The 26,284-nt window shown below is 50.0% G+C and overlaps 1 protein-coding gene and 1 pseudogene across 4 annotated transcripts; one reads left to right on the forward strand and one right to left on the reverse strand.

Annotated features, from left to right (window-relative positions):
• Positions 1 to 1,384: 1,384 nt before the first annotated feature.
• Positions 1,385 to 2,356, reverse strand: LOC141572857 (PRELI domain containing protein 3B pseudogene; annotated as a pseudogene).
• A 633-nt stretch (positions 2,357 to 2,989) lies between these two features.
• Positions 2,990 to 26,022, forward strand: SLC44A2 (solute carrier family 44 member 2 (CTL2 blood group)). 4 transcript variants are annotated; one of them, XM_088792497.1, is made up of 22 exons: positions 2,990 to 3,140; positions 15,086 to 15,134; positions 16,322 to 16,395; positions 16,511 to 16,595; positions 17,167 to 17,251; positions 17,438 to 17,548; positions 17,619 to 17,679; positions 17,770 to 17,893; positions 18,009 to 18,092; positions 18,186 to 18,298; positions 19,618 to 19,749; positions 19,847 to 19,946; positions 20,021 to 20,113; positions 20,287 to 20,374; positions 20,987 to 21,249; positions 21,332 to 21,426; positions 22,048 to 22,151; positions 22,260 to 22,333; positions 22,419 to 22,489; positions 22,623 to 22,711; positions 23,845 to 23,929; positions 24,370 to 26,022. In XM_088792497.1, the coding sequence occupies exons 1-22, from the start codon at positions 3,110 to 3,112 to the stop codon at positions 24,489 to 24,491; spliced, it is 2,133 nt and encodes a 710-aa protein (XP_088648623.1). In that variant the 5' UTR covers positions 2,990 to 3,109; the 3' UTR covers positions 24,492 to 26,022. The 4 variants fall into 4 exon arrangements, with proteins under 4 accessions (XP_088648623.1, XP_088648625.1, XP_088648622.1 ...); XM_088792499.1 differs by having other exon boundaries at positions 2,991 to 3,140; positions 24,747 to 26,022; XM_088792496.1 differs by lacking the exon at positions 2,990 to 3,140 and adding an exon at positions 14,515 to 14,659.
• The last annotated feature ends 262 nt before the right edge of the window (positions 26,023 to 26,284 follow it).

A 26,284-nucleotide genomic window follows, 5' to 3' on the forward strand; every position in this document is an offset into this window, starting at 1 on the left:
TATAGCCCCATGCCGCCCAACTGTGACTGCGGGTAAATTAACCTCCCTGTTACATTTTCCCCAGCTAGAAAATGGTTGCAAGGATTTAAGGAAAAGCACTTAATAAGTTGCCTAACCTCTCTGTGTGCCTTTCCCCAACTAGAAAATGGATATAAAGATTTAATATAAAGCACTTAATTCCTCCCCTAATGCTGAATAAGCTCCCTACAAACATTATTAATTCTTGTTATAACCTGCAGAGTCACTTCCTTCTTTCTTAAATTATTTTAAAACTTTCCATTTTTAAAATGTAGCATATATTAAGAAAGTCAAGTAACTCACAAACTGAACCCATCTGTGTAATCACAATACTGTTTCCAGTCCTCCAGAAGCCACCCCGGGGCCCTGCCAGTCACTACCTCCTGCAAAGGCAACCGCTGATCACCTTCTGGTATCATAGATTAATTAATTATCCCTGTTCTACAACTTCATACAAAGGTGTCTGCCCTTTTTCACCGGGCATAAAGCTTATTTATTTATTTATTTATTCATTCATACTGTTGCACTTACCAATAGTTAATTCCTTATTATGGTTAGATGGACCAGTTTGAACCACTCACCCATTGATGGATATTTGGGTTGCTTTCAATTTTTGGCCATGATGAATAAAGCTGTTATGAACATTTGTCTACATGTCTTTGTGGGTTTTTATTTTCTTTCTTTTTTTTAAGTAGTTTTATTTTTCTTGGGTAAATACCTAGGAGTACAATGGCTGGGTCATACGGTAGGTGCCCATTTGACTTTATGAGACACTCCCAGACCTTCTTGCAAATGGTTGTGTCATCTTACATTTCCACCAGCAGTGGAGGAGAGTCCCATTTGCCCTAGATCCTTGACAACACTTGGTACTGTTTTTCTTTTTTTATTTTTATTTTTATTTTTTTTAAGATTATTATTGGGGAAGGAGAACAGGACTTTATTGGGGAACAGTGTGTACTTCCAGGCCTTTTTTTTTTTTCGAAGTCAAGTTGTTGTCCTTTCAATCTTAGTTGTGGAGGGTGTCATTCAGCTTCAAGTTGTTGTCCTCAGTTTTAGTTGTGGAGGGCGCAGCTCAGCTCCAGGTCCGGTTGCCGTTGCTAGTTGCAGGGGGTGCAGCCCACGAGTCGAACTGGCAACCTTGTGGTTGAGAGCTCACTGGCCCATGTGGGAATGGAACCGGCAGCCTTCGGAGTTAGGAGCACGGAGCTCCAACTGCCTGAGCCACCAGGCCAGCCCCTGTCTTTCTTTTTAGTTTTAGCTATTCTGGCGAGTATGTAGTGGTATTTCATTGAGTTTTTTTTTTTTTTTTTTAATTTCGGATGATCCTTTTTATTTAGAAACCCTGCCCCTCTTTGTTTTGATCAAAAGTCACATAGCCTTTCTTCAGCTTATTAAAAAATATTCTACCTAAATTATAGTTGTGTTTTTTAAATAACAAATAAATATATTGCCAGCTAGTAAAGATCTGGGGTACTGGGTGTTGTATGCCAACTTTCATCATTGTTTCTCTACAAACGCTGCTGCTGCCATCGGTGTCCTTATGCTCCCTCTTGCCGAAGCCATCAATTCTTCAGTGTCAGCATTTAATTTATGTTACTCATTTCATTGCTTTTCAGCCCTTATTAGCATTTGAAGATATCGTACTTGCCATCCGTCCTTCGAGATAACCACTGAGACTGACTCCTTTCACAATGACTGAGGCTTCTTGAGTCAAAAGTTTTTTTCTGGGTCCTGAGGATGTGGTTTGTTTATAAGTCTCTTATCTACTGAAACCGTATTTGTAAATGAAATACTAGTGGAATTTAAGTTCCATTGTTTTCTCCACAGGCTCAACTACAGAATATTTTTGTACATGTTTTGGTTCTTGCTACACAAGAGATGTAACAATGGAAGGCGGGGCCCACCCGGTGGCTCAGGTGGTTGGTTCTCCTAATGCCGAAGGCTGTCGGTTTGGTTGCCGTCCAAGGGATGGTGGGCTGCGCCCCCTGCAACTAACAACAGCAACTGGACCTGGAGCTGAGTAGCGCCCTCCACAACTAAGATTGGAAAGATAACAGCTTGACTTGGAAAAAGTCCTGGAAATACACATTGTTCCCCAATAAAATCCCATTCCCCTTCCCTAATAAAATCTTTTAAAAAAAACCACAACAATGGAAGGCAGTTCCCACTCTGTGCTAAGTCTATGAGTGTGCAACTTTGCAGAAGGATCTATATATCTATCCAATACATCAACTCCAACCACACTTGGATTCATAGAGTTTGGGTATTTCTGCACTGCAGCTGTTGTAACAGTTTCCCATGGGTGGTCAAAGGCATGCTCCCAAGTCCAGATCTTCATGGTGCCAGCAGACTGAGAGATACATGGGCCGCACAAAGAAGCAAACAGCGGTATTCCATTGAGTTTTAATTTGCATTTCGCTGATGACTTCGTTGTTTTATCTGTTGCATGGTATCCCCTCCTGTGACCCTACCATAGTGTTTATGCAGTCCTCTGTTGGTGGCCATGTATGTCTCCCTCATTTTTCACAGTAACTATCAAAGCTGCAGGTCACACTCTTTGGCATGGACTTCCAATGCACACATGCCTGTGATGGCAAAGAGGAATCGCACAGGATGGACACCATTTGGATTTTATTTAATCCTTCTGCCAGATAACATTCTGACCCACAGCATCTGCTTACCCGGCTTGATGTTAACCAAACTCAAGTTCTTGCCAATGTGATGAATGAAACATGGCATAATCATTTAGTCTGTTCACTGGCATACAGTCAGCAAGCGCTCAATATCTATTTGACGAATGAATGGGTGGATCGATGAATGAAAGACGACTGCTCCTTTTGCACCAAACACATCAGGAGGGTCTTGCCTGAGCCTATTTGGGAAACAAAGGTTGAGGCCCCACCCCCTCCGCAGCCTGCCCCCGCCCCGGGCCCCGCCCCAGCCCGCGTGGGGCTCCCATTGGAGAGGACGCGCAGAGCAGGCCAGGAGGGCGGGGCCCGGCCCGGGGCGGGGCGCTGCAGCGGGCCGAGCCTCCCGCCCTCCCGGGCTGGGGTCGCGCTGGCTCGGACTCCCCTCCCCGCCTGCCTTGGCCATGGAGGACGAGCGGAAGGACGGAGCCTACGGTAGGAGCCGCCTCTGGCCCGCGGCCGCCTCTGCTGTTGTGGGGACCTTGGGGAAGGGGGATGTCTGATATCTTAAACACCCGCGTTGTAGTTGGGGCTCGCGTGATTCCCGGGCCTGCATCCCTCTCTGCGCCGAGCCCACCTCCCGTTTTCCCGCCAGGTCGCCCCGTGTCCTCTACCTGGAGCCCCTGCTCTCCCTCGGGCTGATGGGCCGGGATGCATGGCGCATGCTCCTCCCGGGGAGGTCCGTTATCTGGGCGGCTCAGATGCCAGGTGGGGGAGGGGATGCGCGGCGACCGGGGCCCCGAAAAGGAGCTGGGCCCCAAACTCCTCCAACCCCTCTCCTCTTCCAGTCCTTTTTGTCCATTTCTTCCTCCTACTCACATCTCCTTGGAAGTCGCTGTCCTGGGGTTTCGGCCCGTTGGGGAAACTGAGGCAAGACTGGGCAGACTGAATGCAAGGGAGGGAACCCATCAGGTCTCCAGAGCACCTCCGCTGAGGAGGCAGGTAGAAAGCCGGAAACAATTGGGAAACTTTCCTCACCCTGTGCAAGCGGTTGGGGGGTGCCTGCTGCCATTTTGCGGGATCCAGGCGACCGGGACCCCCCTCCCGCGAATCTTTCATGGCGGCCTTCTCGTCGCGGCCCAGGGAGTGGGGCCAGGATGAGGCCCCTCTCCAACCACACCCTCCTGTGCGTTTTTCTCCCTTTTTCTCACGGCGGGGGGAGGGGTACGGCCCTCAGTTTCCTTCTCCATTTTGGGTCCCCACGGATGAGCTGGGCACGGGCCCCACGAGACACTGCCCTAGGGCAAAGGGGCCCTGCGACCCCTTCTTGAGTGACAGGAACTTCCTGGAAACTGTGAGATTGCGTGGCTTTGGGGAACGTGCCGGAAACCGCTCAAAAATAAAGAAAAACCTGCTAGAGCTGTGCCTCCCCCACAGGGAACTGTCGCCTCAAGAGGCTGCAGACAGAGACAGTTGGAGGAGGCTGCGACCCTCCCTGCCCAGAGGCCAGGGACCTGGCTATTGCCCAGCCACTGCTCTCCTTGCTTGAAGCTACATACCAGCCTCCTGAGGGGCCCCCTTGTTCTTGGTTTTGGCTCAAGCCCCAGACCCTGTGACTGCTCATGCTGTGCATCCCTTGGGTGTGGCCAGCTGTCTCTGATCTAGAAATTTCAGCCTGCAGTCCAGGTCAGGCCCTGCCTGCTTGTGGGCAGCACCTGAGGGATCTTTCTTTGGTCTACATGAGGCTGGACTGGGGTGAGGATGGAGGACAGAGCGGACAATGATGTGATTCATTCAGCCTTGAATTTGGCCAAAGGGAGCCAGCCATGGATGGGCCTGAGCAAACCCAGGCCCTGCCTGGCTCACACCCGAGACAGGGGACCTCTATGCCCAGCACACCTGGTGCTGGGTGCTGGGAGCACATTCCATCAACAAGTATTTATTGAGCATCTCACAGGTAGGGTCTAGACACTGCGAACACAGCAGTGAACAAAGCAGAATCCTTGACCTCAGAGACAAGGGAATAAATATGTAATTGTAGGTTGTTGTTAGTGCTGTGGAGCACAGAACGGGACACCATATATGTGGGGGAAATCATCTGGTGTTATTTTAGGTGACGAAAAGCTGGAGGTTGAGTCGATGGCTGTGGGAAAATTTGGGAGAAGTGTATTTCAGGCAGGGGGAACAGGAAACAAACCATACAGTTGCTTAATCATTTCTATAAGACTCAGAGGAGCCTCCAGTGAATGCTGTAGCTGAATTTTGCAGCCAGGCCCTCACCTCTCCCAGGGAAGGCCATATGGCTTGTGTCTTCAAAGTGGGTGAAGGTCTTGCTTAGCTTATAAATAGTTCATTCTCATCAGAATAAAAAACCTGGGCCCCTTGGGCTGCCCCATGAAGACCCTACCAGATAATGAGGCCCTTTCCTTTAGGAACAGTGTGCAAAAGTGGCTCCCATATCTTTCCCTTGTACCCCAATGTCTTCCATGAATTTACAGGTAACATATGGCAGACATAGGCTCAAATCCTGGCTCTAACACTTACGCGTGGTGTGGCCCTAAGCATGTTGGTGACCTTTCTGAAACTCTGTATCCTCATGTGTAGGGTAGGGTGTGATGGGAAGCATTTTGCCCGATTTCTGGCAAGCTCCAGGTGCTCAAGAAGCCTCTGGGGCTGGTAATACTGGGGACATAGATTTTCTGTGACCTGATAGAGAAGCAGCCTTGTCAGGACATAGAATGTGCCGGGCCTGGGCAGGGCAGGAAGCTCCCTTTTCAGCAGACATTATGTCTACAGGAAGGCAGCGGCTCCAAGAGTGATGGGGGCAGCGATGAGCGTGCCCTTCCTTCCCACCCTTGGCACAAGCAGCATGGGATAAGATTCTAGAACCTAAAACAATACACTGATGGGGGGAGGCTGGAAAAAAGTAATGGTACTCGTTTAAAAAAACGGATTCCATGGCCCAATTCACGAGAGTCTAACTCAGCCAACAATGGGGTTCTGGCATCTGATTAAAAAAAAAAAAATGTTAGGAGAGGGTATTTACTTCTTAATTACAACTTTTTAAAAAAGAGATAATATATAATACATTCACATGCTTCAAAATACAAAAGATACAAAAGACTTTATTGCTTTATCCTGAAAAGTCACCTTGTTTCGCTCCCAGCTCCACACTCCCTTCCTGGCATCCATCAGTACTACATCTTGTGTTTTCTTCCAAATGGAATCCAGGTCTTAGACCTTTGCATGCAAATATGTACATATTCCTTATTTCATGGCTGTTTTATTTTCTTATTTACTTATTTAACAAAACTTGGCAAATCCCTAGTGTGCTAGCTTCATGAGGCAGGAATGCATGCCTTTTGGTTTAGAGGTGTATTCACAGTGTGCTCAACAAATATTTATTGAATGAAAGGTGTTTGTTCCACGTGTTGCTTTTTTCCCCCCTTAATATATGTTGGAGATGATCTCCCATGTCAGTTCCTGGAAAGCTTCCTTAATCGTCCCCCGCCCCCCCCCGCCCCCCCCCACTCCGGTTCAAGCCGTTGTTTCTCAGTCTAGTCGTGTAGGACACAGCTCCCTGGCCCATGCTGGTATTATGAGCCTTGTGCTCCCCCCGTCATGGACGGGCGGTTCACAGCAGCTCCCTCACGGCAGCTCACCGCAGTTCTCGCTGGCTGCTGGCCCCTCATGGCAGTGCACGGTAGCCCACGGCAGCACACAGCATCCCGCCGCAGCACACAGCATCCCACCGCAGCACACAGCAGCCCGCACCAACCTCTGGCTGTTCACGCCAGCCCAGCTCCAGGGAAAGCTGTTGTTCACAATCTTAGCTGTAGAGGGCGCAGCTCACTGGCCTATGTGGGAATCGAACCAGTGACTTTGGTGTTAGGAGCACCGCGGTCCACCTGGCCGGCCCCTTAATCACTTTTGACAGCTGCATCAAATAGTGCATTTGTGAGTGGACCATCTTATCTTTAACCAATCGAGAGGAATATTTTAAACATTTTATTGAAGCAGAAAATTCGTACATAAAAGATACAGGTCCTAAATTTATGAGGCTCCAGGAGTTTTCACACCCATGTAACCAGCACCCAGCTCAGGAGAAAAATATTACCTGCACCCCAGGAGCCCCTCATGCCCAAGGAGGGCCTATCAGTATTATTTTATTTTTTGTGGTAAAATACATAACAAAATTTACCACGTTAATTGTCTTTAAGTATATAACTCAGTAGTGTTAAACATATTCGCATTGTTGGGCTGTGGCCTGTTTTTGTAAAACCAGCGGACGAAAAATGACGCTTATATCAGTAAATGGTTGTTTTTTTAAAAAAAGCATATAAATAGAGATAATATGTGAACCACAAAGCTTAAAATCTTTAATATTTGGCCCTCAACAACAACTACAACAACAAAAAAAATTGCAGATTTTTGGTAAGAGTCCTCCCATCACCCCAGAAAGTTCTCTTATGCCCTTGCCCCAGAAATCCTCAAAGGGAGGGTTATTTTTAAATAGGATTTTTAAACTCTTATATAAACAAAATTAATATATTCTCCGTGTGGGGGCTGAAGATTAAAAATAAGCCCTCAACTGCACACAGGATTTTAGTCTCCCATCTGAAAGAACCCATTACAAACCCTCAGCCAGCTGTCCTCATCCTAGAGGTAACAACCAAGAAGTCTCCAGAGCTTACTGTACTAATTGTGTGTGTGTGTGTGTGTGTGTGTGTGGCATTTGTATCCTTTTAAAGCTTCTGGGGCTGGTTTAATGAAAAACCATACTGTTTCCAGAGTAGGATACTATGCTGCCTTGTAAAAAGATGAAGTAGGTCTAACCTCTCCAATGGGAAACAATGTGCCATTATGCTAGTCTGTAAAGTAGCAAAATGGGAAAAAGTATGTATGACAAAACTGGGGGATAAATAGCTACAAATCTGCTTATGTATGTGAACTGTAGACAGTGTCTGGAAGGAGAAAGGGAAATCAGGGAGGAACTGCCTCCAGGGAGAGGAAGTAAGGGCTCCAGGCCAGGGGTGAGAGGAAGAGTGATTTCTCTTCCTCTGAATTCTTGCTGTGGTATAAGGTGTTTCTTTTTTGTTTTTTGTTAATCTTGATAAGCATATAGGTTACTTAATATAAACAAGTTCATTTATAACTTCCTTCAGCAAACATTGTACAGGCACCATGTACCAGATTCTGTTCTAGATGCTGGAGACACAGCAGGCACTGCACTTGTGGAGCTATAAAGAGCCTTGTGCACCATGGGAAGGACTTTGGATTTTATTCTGAGAATGATGGGAGCTATTGAGAGTTCTGAGCAGAGCAGGGACCTGGTTGGCTTAGGTGTTCATATGTGCCCCTGGCCTTTAGGGACTACAATGGCAGAAACCAGGAGACCAGGACAGAGGCGATAGCACTAGTTGAGGGACGTGAATTACCAGGTACTAAGATGCTAAATAAATGAACACATCTACCAAAAAGCTAACCGTAGAGTTTTGACTCTCAGCCAGGTTTTGGAACCCAGCATTGGCTCAGTTCCAGTGCCAGCTCCATTCTTCCTAGTACTGTGCTATCTTTAAGTTTCATATCCCTGAACCTTTCATAGCTATGCCTTTCATATACCCGAAAATCAGTTTCTTTATTCACAAAATGGGGTGAACAACAGTGTTGGCTCCCTCTGGGAGCTGCCTCAAGGGTTCAGTGAACTGATGTAGGTACAGCACTTAGCTCAGAGCTTGGTCCGTGGTAAATACGCAGTTAATCAGTTATTCATTGAGCATAGAGTTCAAGAGCATGGTGTCAGGAGCAGAGTTCAAATCCTAGCTCCTGCTGGCTGTATGATTTTAGGCAAGTCATGAAGCATTTCTGTGCCTCAGTTTCTATATTGTGCCATTTGCCCTCAGCACTTTGTAAGGATGACATGAGTTTCTAGAAATAAATGTCTGGTTGGTGCCTAGCACACACTAGGTACTCTATCTTTTGTTCTTAGCATTATGACCAGTAGAATTGCTTCCAGCTTTCCCACTCAGATGCTGTCCCCAAACTTTTTGTCAAAGGGACGCACCTGGGCAGCTGGGAAGCCCATTCCTCAGGAACATACTTCTGGGAAAGAGGTAGGGGAGGCTCAAGCCAGGCTGGCTGTGTGGCCAGGTCTTGAGCTGCTGCAGGCCTTGGAGACTTGGCCATTCTCCGGAAGCCACGTGGGCTGGGTGGCACTTGATGTCCTGGCACCAGCCTTGTGACTAGGTAGCCTGTGTTGATTCCCTTATCGCCTATGCCCGCCACGTTGGGTGAGCTGGCTGTCGTGCCCAGCCAAGCCAGAACCCAACGGCCACCTCCCCACTCCACCCCTGCTCTCAGCCAGGCCTACTGGCCCAACTTTTCCACATGTCCCTCCTACCATTGTCATATCTTTAGCTCTGCCTCTTCCAGTATCTGCCAAAGGAAATGCCTGGATTGGAGCCAGAGGGCCTTGGTTTGAGTCACAGCTTTGTCCCTCATCAGCTATGTGGTCTGGGCAAGCGGTCTCAGTTTGCCCCCTTTGTCAAATGGAACCACACTCCTGGTTAGTGTTTGTTGAAGCCTTGTACCCCAGACCTGTGCTAAGTGCTTTTTGAGTATCAAGTTCTGGCAACACCTACAAAGCAAATGCAAGTATTAGTCCCATTCTCCTGATAGGATAACGGCAGCCTGGGGAGGAAAAGGGCTTAATTGGTTTTCCCAACCGTATTGCAGGGGAATGAATGACATGCCTTACCATTTCTGGTTGTTACAAGGAGAGCACATGAAACATACTGGCACAGACTTGGATTCAGCAAATGTTGGTTCATGGCTTAGAGATCAGGAGGCGGCAAATTCCATAAAAGGCCAGAGAATAAAAATGTTCAGCTTTGCAGGCTACATACAGTCTCTATCACTGCTACTCAAGTCTGCCATTGTAGTGTGAAAGCAGCCAGACAGTATGAAGAGAAGCATGGCTGTGTGCCATGAAAACTTGATTGATGGCCACTGATATTTGAATTGCACATAATTTTCATATGACAAAATAGTCTTCTTCTTTTGATGTTTTTCAGCCATTTAAAAGTGTAAAGACCCTTTGTGGCTCTGGGTCATATGAAAACAAGCAGCGGGTGGATTTGCTCTTCTGGTGACATTTTGTCGACCCCTGGCCTAGATGGTAAAAACACTGTGATAGGCAGAATAATGGTCTTCCCCAAAGATGTCCACGTCCGAATTCCTGGAATTTGTGACTATGTTGCTTTACATGGCAAAAGGGAATTTGCAGAAGAGATTAAATTAAGGATTTTGAGGTATAGAGACTATCCTGGATTATCCAAGTAGGCCAAGGACAGTGGTCCTTCTAAAAAAAAGAGGGAGGTCGGTTTGGAAGATGGAGGAAGAGGCCATGAGCCAAGGAAAGAGGGCTGCTTTTAGAAGCGCAAGAGGAAGAGTCGGGGAAAGAGAATCTACAGAAGGAATGCAGCCCCGCCAACACCTTGATTTTCATTTTAGCCCAGTGAGATGCACTTTGGATATCTGACCTCTGGAACCTGAAGATGATAAATTTGTTACAGCAGCCACAAGAAACTCATACAGACACTGAGTCAGAAGTTGGTGGCCTGGCTCTATGTTCACCATCTTTGTGGCTATCTGCATGTTATGTCTCTCTGGGCCTCAGTTTCCTCATCTGTCAAATGGGGGTATAATGATAGGCTTAACCTCACAAAGTTGCTCTAAGGATGAACTGAGTTCAACTGTGTAACATTTTAGAAGTGTGCCTGGCACATGGCAAACAGGTCAGTAAATGGAGGCATTCGTACTTTTCTTATTACCTTGCAGCAAGGTTGCAAAGATTTCAGCAGGTTCCCATTGTGCAGGGCTTGGATCAGGCTCATCAGAAACCATCAGTAATTGCCTCACCCCTCCCTCTATCTCCACCTACTAATGTTAGTGAGAACTAGTGGAACCCATTGGATGACAGTACCAGTATCCGTCCCCTCTTGTATTTCCTAAGTGCCCACCAGGCCAGACCTGAGCCACACCTATGCCAGGTGCCCCTCTGCGTCTTTAGTTCCATCTTCCTGAGAGATAACTCAAGTTCACACAGCAAGGTCATGGCTCAGCTGTCCCATAGGCAGCCACCAATTTCCCTGAGAGCTGTCTGAGACTTCCCCAAGGGTCTTCCCTTCCCCAGCCTGGCCTTGTCATGCTCCTACTCAAACACCCTCAGTGGCTCCCACTCACGACCACTTGTTGCTAGGTGACGGGGCCAGCTGCTTCCCCTCCATGAGCCTTGGTTTCCTCTGCTATAAAATGGGTTGATGATAGGACCTCCAGAGTGGTGAAGAGCAGGGAGTCCGTGTCTAAAAGGTCCTCCTCTGTTAGCACCAGCCATTGTGTGACTGCTCCCATTCTGCCATTCAGCTGACACAAGAAGTTTTCAGTGCTCCCTTATCTCTCATCCACCTGCCTTACCGGTCTCACCTCCTTTTAGATGGTAGAAATATGCTCCTGTGTTTTCCCTTCATATTTGTAATCATTTGAGTTTTTATATATTTGCATGACTAATCTATGTGGAATTGTTTGGCTCTGTGTGCCTTTATTTTCTTCCAAATGCACAGTCAAGCCTACTGACTGGTTTATCTGTTTCTTGCCAACTGGAAATTTCACATTTGCCATGTATTAAATTCTTTTATGTATAAAATTCACAAATTAAGTTTTAAAATATGCACACCTGGAAAACTCTAAGCTACATTTTCATTTTCAGTCTTAGCTATGCAGTTAACCATGTGGGGATTAGGGGTGCCGACCCCCTGTGCAGTCAAAAATCTGTATAACTTTTGACTCCCCCAAAACTTAATATCCTACTGTTGACCAGAAGCGTTACCAATAACAAGCAGTCAATTGACACATATTTTGAATGTTATATGCATTATATACTAAATTCTTCAATAAAGTAAGCTAGAGAAAAAAATGTTACTAAGAAAATCATAAGGAAAACAAAATACATTTACCGTACTGTATGTATTTATCGAAAAATATCCATGTATAAGTGGACCAGCACAGTTCAAACCTGTGTTGCTCAGGGGTCAACTATATATACATGAATTACACATTGTGGTTACTCATTCAACAAACACTTCTTGAGTGCCTGTTCTATGCCAGGCACTGGAAACAAAGCCACAAACAAAACAGATATAAATTCCTACTCTGGCATGGGAGCAGACAGTGATCAACGTGCAAATGTATGACGGGTCAGATGGTGATAAGAAACAAAATAAAATAAGGTGATATAGGATGGAGGGGAAAGGGTGCTGTTTTAGATAGAATGGTCAGAGAAGGCCTCTCTGAGGAGGTGCTGTTTGAGTGGAGTCCTAAAGGAGGTGGAGCCACATGGACATCTTGGGGAAGAGCTTTCTAGGTGGAGGGAACAAGTGCAAAGGTCCTGAGGTGAGACCCTGTCTGGTGAGTCCGCGGTATAACCAGGAGGCCAGTGAGGCTGGAATGGAATGAGCAAAGGGGTAAGAGGGAGAAGGTGACAGCAGTGAAGGGCCAGGGCAGAGATGGCAGGGCCTTGTGGGCCATGGTGAGTTGGGCTTCGCTGAATGAGGTAGCAGCCATGGGGCTTCTGGGCAGAGGAGGGACCAGCCGACTCAGGTTTTTAAAGACGCCTCTGGCCGCAGTGGGAGGAACAGACAGTGTGGGGTAAGGGTGGGAGCTGGGAGACAAGGGTGGGGGCCAAGGAGGGAGTGAGAAATGGTTGGATTCTTGGTAGATGCTGAAGTCAGAGCTGATGTTAAGCAGAGTCCCGGGTTTCTGGCCTGAGTATTCTGGATAACAGAGCTGCCATTTCTGAGTCGAGACAGGTTGGAGGATGATCAGGGAGGGGCTCAGCTGTGGCATGCTGTGTGAGACACCCGTGAGGACCCCGTGTGGGGCACTGGGAGGTAGGTGTCACAGGGGAGTGCAGCTGGGGCGGGAGGGGGTGAGGGGGGGGCCAGGCCCCAGGGAGCGACATTTGGGAATCATCAGGATGGAGGATGGAGATAGTGGTTGAAGTCCTGAGTGCAGGAATGTCCTCAAGGGACCTAGTGTATCTGGAAAAAGAAGCTTCGGCCTGGGCACTGCTCAGAATGGGTGGGGTGGGACTAGCTGGCCTTTCAGCTGTCAGGGGAAAGGCAGGGACTTTGGAAACCGCAGGATTTCTTTAGGAGGCTTGGTCACTCAAGGGCATAGCTTGGAGCCTGGAGCCTGGCCTGTTTGCTGAAGTCTGGGCCAGGGGTCAGGTGTGGCCTCTACAACTAGAGGCCACTGTGGGGAGGTGGCCTTTCTCTAGAGATGAACGGAATTAGTGATCAGAGTGGGGTGGAGGTGGGGTGTGTTGCCTGACTCTGAGGTAGCAGCTGTAATTATTAAGCACCAACTGTATATGACCACACTGTATAATCCCATGCTAACTGTATGCCCCACACTGAATGTGTATTCCTGTTGACTATACCCTCATGCCGACAGCATATAGTTGACTGTACTGCATACAACTGGCTCCAGTGGCTTTTGGGAGATGCAGTCAATTGAGGGAATATATAGTTTACATGGGGGTGGATGGTTGGCATGTGGGGTACAGCCAACTGAAGTGCACCCTCTGCCAACTGTACATCCCTACACCTGTACAACTCCATGCTAATTGTATACCTCCCACCAGCTGTATACCCCCACCCCTACTGTATGCCCCACACTGATTAAACATCCCCATGGCAATTATCTACCACCACGTCATCCATATGACTACACTGATTATATAACGCCACCCTGACTATGCCCCATACTGGAGGTACCCCCATACCTACTGCATACTCCTACATCAGTTGAACACCCCTAAACTGATAATACAGTTGAAATACATCCATTCCAACTGTAAACTCCATGCCAACTGTGTACCTTCTGGCATCCCATGCCTGGTCTTTGACAAGTGTTGGTTTTATACTTTAGCCCCATTTCACAGTTGAGGAAACTGAGGCTCAGGGAAGGCAAGCTCCCGGCCTAAGGGTCCTCTAGCTCAATGGGGCAGAAGGAGCATTTGCACCCAGGGCCACCCAGTAGGATGTCGACTCCACAAGGACAGACTCACACGACTGAGTCTGATTTGCCACTCCAGCTGTGGGCCTGCTCCCCGTAGGTGCTCAATAAATACTTGTTCTATAAAACACTGGCTTCAGGATCCATTCTCACATTATGAGAGTGTGTAGGGATGATAAGCTCGTTCGGGTGTGTAGCCTTGGGGTCTACAAAGGGACTCCCTAGGGCAGTGCCAGGCCAGGATGTGGTATGGGGGCTGCTAGCCCCAGTTTGTTGGTTTTCAAGAGACTGGCCATGTGGTTTTTATATAGACTCTCCCAGGGTTTAACTGTTGCAGCCCTAAATAAAATACATTCATTTAATTTTTAAAAAAGTGCAGCCCTAAATAAAATACATTCACTGGTTTGAGAATTTTCAGCTCAAATACTCTACAAATGGGTGTTTGGGGCCAGCCACCAGCCAATTGACCTCCCTGGGCCTCATCCATATCTGGAGAGGGGGGGATATTAGGCACCCTTTCAGGGTTGAGAGGTGTGCTAAGCTGTGTGGCCTGGTGGGTGGGGAGGCAGGCCCAGGCCCCAGAGTGAAGTCACAGGGTTCCCCGGGCGCGGGGTGGGCAGGGGGCGGGCAGGGCTAAATTCGGCTCAGGAGTGAGTGGCGGGAGCAGCTGCCGCCCCACCCGGCTTCTCTTCCCACCTCCCTCTATCCTGGCCTACCCTAGGCAGCCGCTGGGCTGGGGCCGGTCAGACCGGTTTGGGCCGCCCCGCCCGGCTCTTTGCTGGGAGGAGCCGCGGCAAGTTGGTCCTTCGGTCCCTCCCTTGGGACGCCCGACCAGCCAGACCTCAGGGCCGAGGGGGCGCGGGAACAGGCGGGCTGCCGCCGGGGCTGGGCTCCCGCAGGGATGGGGGGCGAACGACAGCATTACTACGGAAAGCACGGTAGGTAGTCCTCCCGTACCGGGGCCTGGCCATTGGGAGGGGGCAGCAGAAATGTCGATTTCTGTCTGTAGTACCCCTACCATCACCTGCCAGCACCCCTCACCCAAAGGGCCTGCCCTCGAGTTCCCCTCCTGTGGGGATACCACTTTGGACCCTTTTCTCTCCTCCTGGCTCTCAGGAGGCCCCCATTCCAGCCCCCTCCGCAGTGGGTGGCCTCCAGCTGATGAATCCAATTATCAACTTCTACCCCATCCCTGACTTGCTCTGCTAGGGGCTTGGATGTGCTCGCCTGGAGGATGAGTGAGGCAGAAAATCCGCAGGGTTTCTGAAACTTACTTCTGGGACCAAAGATACCCCTAGGGGCATCTGGGAGAGGGTGGCCTCCCAGTCCCTTGGTTCACCCAGCTCAATCTTGCTGTTTTTCAGGAACTCCACAGAAGTATGATCCCACCTTCAAAGGACCCATTTACAACAGGTAAGGGCTTTAGGTTTCTGTGTATGTGTGGGGTGTGTCTGGTAATACTGCCCCCCCCTTTTTCTTCACACCTCCCCTTCTGTTCTCCAACAAACTGGTGATAAATGTTTGTGATTTGATTATCGCAATGTTTGAGATAAAAGGACTAATTTCTTTAATATACAAAGAATCCTTACAAATGTTTTGTGTATGCGCGCACGCGTGTGTGTTTTAATTCAGGCAAAAGACTAGAAAACATAATTTCTAAAACAAGAAATTGGTAGACAATGAAGTTATGGAAAAATGCTCAAACTTACTGGAAAGTAAAGGAATGCAATTTAAAAGAGCCAAATAGAATTTCCCATCACAGATTAGCAAAGATTTAAATATGTTGACACATGCTCCGCTCTGAAATTAATTGTTGCAGTTTTTTGGAGGAAATTTGGAAACATGAAGATTTTAAATGTGCAACTTTTTGTTCTAAAGATTAAAATTCTAGGAAGAAAATTCTCCATAAACCTTGCACACACTGACAAAAATGCATGAAATAGCTATCTTTTGGAAAATAGCAAAAATCCAACCATCTGAATGTCTGTCCTTTGGAACTAATTAGCTAAGTTACAGTGGATCCTTAGGTTGTCATATTACACAGCTGTTAATATGTACAAGAGTCCTAAGTAATGATATGGATTCCTAAATGTATTAAGCAAAAAAAGCAAAACAGAACAGTGGCTGTATCATATCACACTTGAGTTAACAAAAAAATTTTTTTTTAAACATTTGTACCTAATAGCCCAAAGGACACAAGAAATCATTAGCAGAGGTTACTTATGGGCAGGTATATGTGAAAGGGAGAATTATTTCTGTATTGTACACATTCCCATGTGGTTTTAATTTTTATTGTGTTCATATTTAATCTTATAAAAATAGCTTCAATTTTTAAAAACTATTTAATGCTGGGAAAGATGTGGGGAAATGGGCACTGTGAATCAAGAGAGCTGGACATTGCTGCAAACTTCTTTGAGGACAGTGTAGCATTAGGTATTAAAATTTAAAATGCATGTGCACTTTGATACAGCATTCGCACCTCTCAGGGACGCGTGTCCAAATAACACATGGATGTGAGTACGTGTGCAGGATACAATGGGTCCATGATATGCAGGGCACTAAGGCTCCCACCCTGACTGACACTGTCCCTTGTTCCCCAGGGGCTGCACAGACATCATTTGCTGTGTGTTCCTCCTCCTGGCCATCGTGGGCTACGTGGCTGTAGGGATCATAGGTGCGTAGACAGGCCTTGGAGTTCCAGTGTGGGAGGGCAAGCCACAGCCTCTGGGCAGGAGTGGGGCTGGTGCTGAGGAGTGGTAGCGCCTCAGTGTCCCTGGATCTCTCCACAGCTTGGACCCATGGGGACCCTCGAAAGGTAATCTACCCTACTGATAGCCGAGGCGAGTTCTGTGGGCAGAAGGGCACGAAAAATGCGTAAGTCTGCCTCCTTGGGCCCTAGTGGATCTGGGGAGGAGTGGGCTTTGTGAGCTCTAGGGAAATGGTTCTAGGTCCATTACTCCAGTCAGCAAGTGTTTATAAAACTCCCACCATCCCCAGCCACTTTTCTAGGCCTTGGGGACACAACATTAAGTGAGACATTAAGAGCCTTGTCCTATGGCGGCCCACGTTTTAGGGGAGAGACAGAGAGGAGACAGTATTGGATCTGATATCAGGTGGCCATGAACAGATGAGGTAAAAGAGGAAGTTCTTTTATCTCACCTGTAAAAGTGAGGGCTGCATCTCTTCCTTGCTGTGTGAGCTAGGGCAAGTGTCTCAACCTCTCTGGGCCCCATTTCCCCCATCTCTAAAATGGGTATCATAACAGTGCCATCCGCATTGGGTTATTGTGATGGTTAGATGAAACTATAGGTGTGCAGAGCTTAGAATAGCAACTGGCATGGAGTTGCTACTGCTGTGATTATTGTTATTATTGTTTTCATTCAGATATTTCATATGGGGTGGTTAAGACAGCTTGACAATTTCCATCTCCTTTCCCCAACCCCAGGAACAAACCTTACCTATTTTATTTCAACATTGTGAAGTGTGCCAGCCCCCTGGTCCTGCTGGAATTTCAGTGTCCCACCCCCCAGGTAACTTGTCCCCTTCCTGTTCCCCTCTCTATCCCCAATTTCTATCACCAGCTCCTTTTCCCCCTGTAGTGATGGCTTCTCTCCCAGAGTTTTCTTTTTCCCCATTGAATTGGAGATGGAACTTCTGTTCTGAGTGGGGACACCCACTTAACCCTGTCTCCTGTCCCCGCCCCCCCCCCCCCCAAGATCTGCGTGGAGAAGTGCCCCGACCGATACCTCACCTACCTGAACGCTTACAAATCCCAGGACTTTGAGTATTACAAGCAGTTCTGCGTGCCTGGCTTCCTGAAGGACAAGGTGAGGAGAGCCCAGGCAGGGCCAGGTAGAGAGTGCTGACCTGGAGAAATAACCACCCCTCTCTTGGCAGAGTGTGGCTGAGGTGCTTCGGGATGGCGACTGCCCTGCTGTCCTCACTCCCAGCACACCCTGTGAGTCCGGGGTCCTGTGAGCTTGGGTGGGGTATGGGGGGGGTTTCAGGGATTCCACTTGACTGCTGTCCCACCCCCTGCTCCGTGCAGTGGCCCGGCGATGCTTCCCAGCCATCCACGCCCACAAGGGGGTCCTCATGGTGGGCAATGAGACGACCTATGAGGATGGGCACGGGACTCGGAAAAACATCACAGAGCTGGTGGAAGGCGCCAAGTGAGGACTGTGGCCCACCATACTGGTTGCACTTTCCTGGGTGGGACAAGGCATCCCCTGGGACTGGCCCGATCAGGGAGGGGGTTTGACACTACCCTTGTCCACCTCACCCTAGGAAGGCCAACGGGGTCCTGGAGGCGCGGCAGCTGGCCATGCGGATATTTGAAGATTACACAGTCTCCTGGTACTGGATTATCATGTAAGTAGTGAGAGACGGTGGCCTTCCCCGGGCTAGGCAGTCTGAGGCTGGTGAGAGGGTGGGGCCTGCTCATGCCCCCATTTTATCTCCCAGAGGCCTGGTCATCGCCATGGTGATGAGTCTCCTGTTCGTCGTGCTGCTCCGCTTCCTGGCTGGCATTATGGTCTGGGTGATGATTGTCATGGTGATTTTGGTGCTGGGCTACGGTGCGTCTCCCCCTCCTTGCCCCCCCCACCATAGTCTGCAAAATGCCCATGCCCTTTGACCTGGCAGTGGCTCATCAAGAATCTTCTCCTAAGCCACCAGACAACCTCTGGTGAAGATTCGTGAAGATATTCATTTCAGTGTTGTTTATGACAGGAGACACTGAGAAACAGTCTCAGTGCTCATTGCTGGGGTGGGGTGGGGTGGGTTAAACGATAGTCTTCCAAACTAGGGTGTGGATCAGTATTTTATCAACACCAAAGGCATTCCCAAGGAGGCTACTTAGCACAGTAGCTAAAGATGTGTGCTCTGGCACCAGAAAGCTGGGGTTCAGTTGCTGTTTCTGCCAATTCCTTGCTCTGTGACCTTGGGCTAGTGACTCCTTGCGCCTCAATTTCTTCTTCTGTAAAATGGGGATAATTAGTATTTACCAGTTAGGAGGCTTAATGAAAAGAAGATAGTGTGAGGAGGAGATGGGGGGGGGCCTTGGAGAGGTGAGGCCTCTGGTATCCAGAGGCCAAGCTCAAAACCCAGTGCTTTATATTCTGATTATTCATTTAAACTTTACAAGGGGAAAGATGCCTGATATGCAACCCAATCTGAGGACACAGCCATTAAAATATTCATGTTAATAGTGGTTTCTAGCTGGGTACTGGCATTTTACTCGTAGCTGACTAGGCTCTTAACTTTATCTGTATTTTATAATTTTCTTCTATAAAGAGCTAAAGGGAATGCTAAAAATCCCTAATGCTACCCCACTGGATATTAACACCCATGTCCTCCCTCCCTACCCATGAATCATTGTTACAAGGTGGCAAGGGGGTCAGGAGAAAGCCTCAGGCCACACATCAAACATGTATTGAGTGTCTACTGTGTCCTGGGTAGTTTTCTAGGTCCTGGGCTTATAGCAATGAATAAAACAGGACAAATCATTGCTCCTGTGGAACTTATATTCCGGGCATGGGGAAGGTAGACAAGAAACAAACCAGAAAACCCTCTCGGACTCTAAAGCTGGAAGAGGGATAAGAAGTTGGCATGTGAGAGGGTTAGATTCTAAAAAGAGGAAGGTTTCTGGAAGAACTCTTGAGAAGGTGACTTTTCAGCAGAGACTGGAGGATGTGAAAGGTCTAGTCAGGGAGAGAATGTACCAGGCCATGGGAACAGCAAGTACAAAGGCCCTGAGGCAGGAGCAAGTAATGGTAGCCTCTCTCAGCCTCCATTTTGGCTTCTGTTAAATTGGGGTGGTTGTACCTGCTGTGCAACGTTGGGGAAGCAGTCAGGAGGCTGAGGTCAGTCACAGCATGGTGATTCCCCTGTGCAGGAATATTTCACTGCTACGTGGAGTACTCCCGACTGCGTGGGAAGGCTGGCTCCGACATCTCCCTGATGGACCTCGGCTTTCAGACAGACCTCCGAGTGTACCTGCACTTGCAGCAGACCTGGCTGGCCTTCAGTGAGTCCCAACCCCCCAGTCCTGTCGCCAGTGAGGCCTGGGAGGGAATGGGGAGCCCAGGCAGCTGGCAGACTCAGACACACCCTGCCCCCTGCAGTGATAATTCTGACCATCCTCGAGGTTATCATCATCTTGCTGCTCATCTTTCTACGGAAGAGAATTCTCATCGCCATTGCACTCATCAAAGAAGCCAGCAGGTGGGTGCCAGGGCTCTGGCTGGGTTGGTCCCAGGGCTGCTCAAGCCCTGATGCCCGTGTCTGTTCCTCCCCAGGGCTGTGGGATACGTGATGTGCTCCATGCTGTATCCACTGGTCACCTTCTTCTTGCTGTGCCTTTGCATCGCCTACTGGGCCAGCACTGCTGTGTATCCACCATCAGACCCCGACCCCCGACCCCGGGGATGGCTAAGAACCAAACTTGCCCAAAAGTGACCTGCAGCTTGGGGGCAGGGCCAAAACCTGGTGGGGGAAAGGGTCCTTTCCCACAAGTCCCCGGGGTCCCTAATCTCTGACCTCGGGTTCCTTAACGAGCCTCCAGCTTCCTGTCCACTTCCAATGAAGCCATTTATAAGATCTTTGGTGATGTCAACACCTGCCCAGTTGTTGGGAAAACCTGCAACCCTGAGGTGGGTGTCCAGAGATGGGGGGTGGCTGTTTCCCCAGCAGCCCATAGAGGATCTGAAACCTTTCATCCCTATTTGGGGACCATTCAATAAACATTTGGGGCCCGTTGTCTATCCTGTGCTGGATATGGGGGCAGGGAGGGAAAGAGATCCAACTTGGCAGTTGTCCCATCCCTGAGTGCTGGACCACCTGCCTTTTTCCCCCTTGACCTTATTTTCTGCCCCACACCCCTCTCTTAACTCAGTGATGGCCAGTTCTTGCTTTTAGAGCCCCTTCCTTGCTTTCCACAAACCCCTAACCTAACACCTGTGGTCCACATACTGATCTCTGCCACTCCTGTCCTGTCCACATAGTCATTCCACTGACACGTGACCCCACCCCGATCCCCAAAATAGCCTATCCTGCCTGACTGACACTCATTGAGTCCATGATCCCTAGGCTTGCTTCTAGAACCCCCCTTTTATAAGCTGCAATCCTGAGCCCCCAACCCCTTAACTCTGATCCCCATGACTCCTGACCCACCCCATGTTGTAGCTGACCCAGACCTGACGCCCAGAGCCCACTCCGAACCCCAGGTTCCTGGGTTGTGACTGGACTCTGTGTCCCTCCCACAGACCTTCCCCTCCTCCAATGAATCCCGCCTGTGCCCTGGTGCCCACTGCCAGTTTGCCTTCTATGGGGGTGAGTCAGGTTACCACCGGGCCCTGCTGGGCCTGCAGATCTTCAATGCCTTCATGTTCTTCTGGCTGGCCAACTTCGTGCTGGCTCTGGGCCAGGTCACCTTAGCGGGGGCCTTCGCCTCCTACTACTGGGCCCTGCACAAGCCAGATGACCTGCCTGCCTTCCCGCTCTTCTCTGCCTTCAGCCGGGCGCTCAGGTGGGACCAGTGGGCTGGGAGTGAGGGCGAGATGGAGTGAAGGAGGCCTGGCCCAGTCACTGACAATGCCCTTGGCCCACAGGTACCACACAGGCTCCCTGGCCTTTGGTGCCCTCATTCTGGCCATTGTACAGATCATCCGAGTGATGCTGGAGTACTTGGATCAGCGCCTAAAAGGTGAGGTGCACATGCTGTTGGCTTTGGCCTTAAATTGGGGAGTTGTGGCTCAAAGGCAGATTAAGATTGGGGGTCTAATGTGGTGGGATAGTGATTGGTTTCTGACGATGGAGAGGAGCAGGGAACTTAAGAGCTTGGGTGATTGGTTCCCATCTTGGAGGCGCTACTGAAAGCCCATTGGGTGGAGTTCTTATCAAGCCACAGGGACCAATGGGCGTGGGCCAGCTCACGTTCCTGAAAAGAGGGTTGGGATGGGATTTGTTTGCACAGAGGGGGGTGGGGCTAAGACTGCTTTCTTTTTTATAAGGGAGGGGCTGTGGGGCTGGGATTAGTTGTGCTATAGGTTGGGGCCAAGGAGTGCAAAGATTGTCTTCTGCATGGGAGGCGGGGCCAGAGCAGCAATGTGGGTTGTGATTGGTTCCTGTCTTGGAGGCTGGGCTGACAGGCTTCAAGAGTGGGTCCCTCATTGGGGGCACGACCTCCTGGGTCCTGGATCAGGATGTCTCCTCTCCCTGTCTCTTTGAGAAGGTGGACTCTGGGAGTTCTGGACTGTGCAGCAAGTACACATAAAGGGGAGGGGGGGGTCTCCCCTCATCTCCGTGTCCCTCCATTCTCTCCCAGCTGCGGACAACAAGTTTGCCAAGTTCCTTATGACCTGTCTCAAATGCTGCTTCTGGTGTTTGGAGAAGTTCATCAAGTTCCTCAACAGGAATGCTTACATCATGGTGAGTCTGTTTGGGACCCAGAACCAACCCACCGACTCCTGCTGGCTGGGAGGAGCCCTCATTCTCACCCAGGGGGCCTGATCCTTCTTCCCTCCTACCTCCTTCCAGATTGCCATCTATGGCACCAACTTCTGCACCTCAGCCAGGAACGCCTTTTTCCTGCTCATGAGAAACATCATCAGGTCAGGGAACACACCATCGCACCGCTTCCCTCTTCCCCTGGTCCCCGAGCCAGCATTCACACCAGCTCTTTACCTGTCCCCGCAGAGTGGCTGTCCTGGACAAAGTTACAGACTTCCTCTTCCTGTTGGGCAAACTTCTGGTTGTGGGTAGTGTGGGTGAGTGTTGCTCACCCAACCTGTGGTGCTGTGGCGTCCTCATGTCTTCTTCTGGGGTGGGTGGAGTCGTCTCGGGGATGCTACTTCCTTGAGCTAGAACTCACAACCATCTCGGTTTCCAACCCCTCTCCAGGAATCCTGGCTTTCTTCTTCTTCACCCATCGTATTAGGATCGTGCAAGACACAGCACCGCCTCTCAATTATTACTGGGTCCCTATACTGGTATGGACCTTTGGGTATGGGCAGAGGCGGGGGGAGAAGGTGTTGGGACTCACTGGTCTCCTTTGACTGGACAGATGTGGGCAGTCAGAAGTAGGGGATTGGTTGTTTAGTGAGCCCACAACCATTTATTAAGCGCCTACTATGTACCGTGCATAGGGGGAGAACGGGCTTCCCTCTACTGGCCTTATAGTCGAGAGGTAAATAGACATTAATCAATAATGATATGGGTAAATGTGTGACTGCAAACTGGTACACGCCACAGGGCAGAATTAGGGAACTGTTGGAACCTGTGGTGGAGGATTTGGACAGGTCTGGGAGTCCAGGCAGTGTCACTGTGGAAGCGATGTGAGATCTAAGATCTGAAGGAGATGTAGGCAACATCCAGGCAGAGGGAACATGGGCAGAGTCCCTAAGGCAGGACCATGCCAGGGCCAGTGAGGAAACCAGTGTGGCTGGTGTGGAGAGAGTGAAGTGGGGAGGCGGTAGAGGGGTTAGATCAGCACTTTGAGAAGCATTATATCTGAGTGCAGGCCTTGGAGCCCTATGACCTACATTTTTATCTCTTTTTGCTAGCTTTAGGATGTGGAACTTTGGGCAGTTTATTTAATCTCTCTAAGGTCCCCTCGTTTCAGTTAGTAAATGTGTATCAGGTACCTACCAAGGCCCTGTGAGTCACCAAATTGCTGGGACATAGCAATAATCAGGACAGACACAGTCTAGTGGGGATGGGGGCAAAACCTGGAATGCCCTAAACTTCCATAAAATGCAGCCAGATGAGGCCTCGGCGGAGGGGTACTCAGTACTAGGAGAGCAGAAAACGGTCTAGACATCAGAGGCGGCTTCTTGGAGGAGGTGGTACCTGAGGACTTGATTTTTGAGCTTAAAGCAGAACAATGAAGAGGCATAATCCACTAGACCAAGTCAGGGCAATATCACGTGCCCAGGCCCTGGGGTTAAAGAGAGTAAGGAATGTCCTGTGGATGGTAGGGCCCTGCCCCTGGGTGAGGAGTTAGGTGGTTATCCTAAGGCTTCTCAGTAGAGGAATGATGTGATCCTTTCCTCGGAGGGACTGGGTGGGTGGGGGTTGCTCTGAGAGGAGCTGGGATAGAAACAGCTCCTGTCCCATCACCCAGACAGTGATTATCGGCTCCTACCTGATTGCCCATGGCTTCTTCAGCGTCTACGGCATGTGTGTGGACACGTTGTTCCTCTGCTTCTGTGAGTGACCTTCACCCTGACCCTTGCTGGGTCTTGACTCACTTCTCCCCTCTGGGCAGAACGTCTTTCCCATGGGTCCATGTAGTCACCTGCCTGGGGCCCCTAGCTTCCCAGGGACTAGTTGTTCCTCGTCCTAGGGCCCTGGCATGCCCTCTCAGCTTCCTCCCTGCGCTCAGAGCTGCTCCATCCTATTGTCCCCTGGTCCAGGCTGCAGCTACAATGCTCTGCCCCTGGACCCTTGGCTTCCGAGTTTCCGGCTTTGTTGGGGGGGCAATGTGTGGCTGCCACTAACTCTGGTCTCTCCATCTGTGTTTTTTTTCTCTCTCTTTTCTCGTCCTCTCCTCCATGCCTGCTGGCTTCCCTGTTCTTCCTTGCCTCCCTCTTCCCCTCCCTTCCTGACCACCCTATTTTCCCCCTGCTGGTTCCTGGGGGGAGCCCAGGTGAGGACCTGGAAAGGAATGACGGCTCTCAGGAGCGACCCTACTTCATGTCGCCTGAGTTGAGAGACATCCTGTTGAAGGGGAGTGCGGAGGAGGGGAAGCGAGTGGAAGTCGAGGAGTAGAGAAGGAGGGAGGCCTGCTCCTTGCTTCCTTCCTGTAGACTGGGGGTGCATGCGGGGCTTCCTTGCCTGGGAGTGTGGGGAGCGTGTATATGTCCCGTTGCCGAGCCCACTATAGTCCGCTCCGCCAGCCCCAGTATGTCTTGCTTCCTAACCCTTTGGGACTTCTCTGTGGCCCCGCCTGCCCATGCTGTGTCCCCAGAAGCCCCTGCCTGTGGCCTTCCCTCATGCCACCTGCTCTGGGGTCTCTCTCCGCAGTGGAGGACCTGGAGAGGAATGATGGCTCGGCCGAGAGGCCTTACTTCATGTCTTCCAACCTCAAGAAGCTTTTGAACAAGACCAACAAGAAGGTGGAATCCTAAAGGCCCTGTCTTCCCCCACCTCCCTGGAAAGTCTCATTCTGGGTGCTTGGCAGCTGGGTCAGAACCCCTAGCCCATTGGGCTAACCTGAAGTCCTGTCACTGCCGTCCCCCATCATCCAATTACACCAGTTTCCAGGTACGTGGAGGATTTGTGGCATCTCTTCCCCATGCCAAGGGGCAGTCAGACTTTTCTTGGCGGCCCCCTCAAGACTGCACGAGTCACTCCAGCCCTCACTGGCCTGGATGGGGAGAAGTCCCATGAGGGTGTCTGGCATATGATGTAGCCGAACCTCTGTGGGCTGTTTCAAGCTTCCTGTTCTGTCTCATGGGTCAACTGGCATTTCTTTGCGGGAGCAGTGGTCACAGTAAGCTCCAGTTCCGAAAGGCTCTGTTCACTTGTGTCTGCTCAAGCCAGGACTGACAGGACTGTGCCCCTTCTCCATAGCTGAACAACTGGCTCACAGGTCGCCACATGCATTTCTTTATTATTTTTTTAAGCTGGACATGCATTAAAGTGTATATTAGCTTTTTTCTGTCTGTCTCAACAGCTGAGATGGGGCCACAGAGGAGTGCCTTCTGTTTATCTGGCATGGCGGGTGGGAGTGCGTGCCCAGGTGGGGGTGTCTCCTGGCAGGCGAGGCAGCAGCAGGCCTTGCTGATGGGATATGAGGAGTGAGAGAGACTATTCTGGGACCGCTGCGGGGAGCTGGAGGGAGGAGACTGCTAATAGCCGACTAATGGAAACCTGCTGGCAGCTAGAAGAGCTGGGCTGAAGTCTGCCCCCGCCCCGCCCCGCCTCCAGTTACTGACACAGCTCTCTTTGTAAGAGAGGAAAGAAACTGAATCCACCCAAGGGATGATTTCAGGGGAAGGGGTGTGGGGCAGATGCCACAGGCACACAGGCCCCCCTGCCCAGGCACCTCATCTTGAGGATCCTTTTGCCAAATTTGCTGAGCTTGGGACCTGGTCTCCTGGTTCCCCCTTCAGCATATCCTAAAGCCCCCGATTTCATGTCTTTGCTCATCAGCACCGTCCAGGATTCCGGAGAGGGAGAAATCCCTGCCTGGGGTCTCTGTACTGTGCCTGTTGTCAGACCTCCCACCCCCGTTCTGTCCACACACCCCTGCGTGTAACTGCATTCCAACCACTAATAAAGTGCCTATTGTACAGAGCCTGAGCCTGGAGTGTTTGTGGGGGCAGTGGGAGGCTGGGAGGGGAAACCCCGGCTTTGACTGCTCTGGGATTCTAGAGCTGGGGCGACTGTCCCCAGGGGAAGGAGGGGCAGGAAGCCCTGTCTGCTGGCCCCTGTCTCCGCCTGAATTCCATCATGCAGGCGGCTCAGGTTTCTCATGAACAAATGCCCTTTATTAGGTTCTGGTGCCTACACTCCAGAAGGCGGCCTTGGCCTCTCCACCTCCCGCCCCCCCTCCTCTC

This window comes from Rhinolophus sinicus, chromosome 15 (assembly GCF_057876585.1).
Source record: "Rhinolophus sinicus isolate RSI-liver-muscle chromosome 15, RSI-T2T, whole genome shotgun sequence".
Classification (NCBI taxonomy): domain Eukaryota; kingdom Metazoa; phylum Chordata; class Mammalia; order Chiroptera; family Rhinolophidae; genus Rhinolophus; species Rhinolophus sinicus.

Bases quoted from the DNA above. Each gene is read 5' to 3' on its own strand.
- SLC44A2 (XM_088792496.1), top strand. From the start codon at position 14,623: ATGGGGGGCGAACGACAGCATTACTACGGAAAGCACG. The intron at 17,252-17,437 runs GTAACTTGTCCC...CCCCCCCCCAAG, and splicing joins TTCAGTGTCCCACCCCCCAG to ATCTGCGTGGAGAAGTGCCC. The intron at 21,250-21,331 runs GTGGGACCAGTG...CTTGGCCCACAG, and splicing joins GCCTTCAGCCGGGCGCTCAG to GTACCACACAGGCTCCCTGG.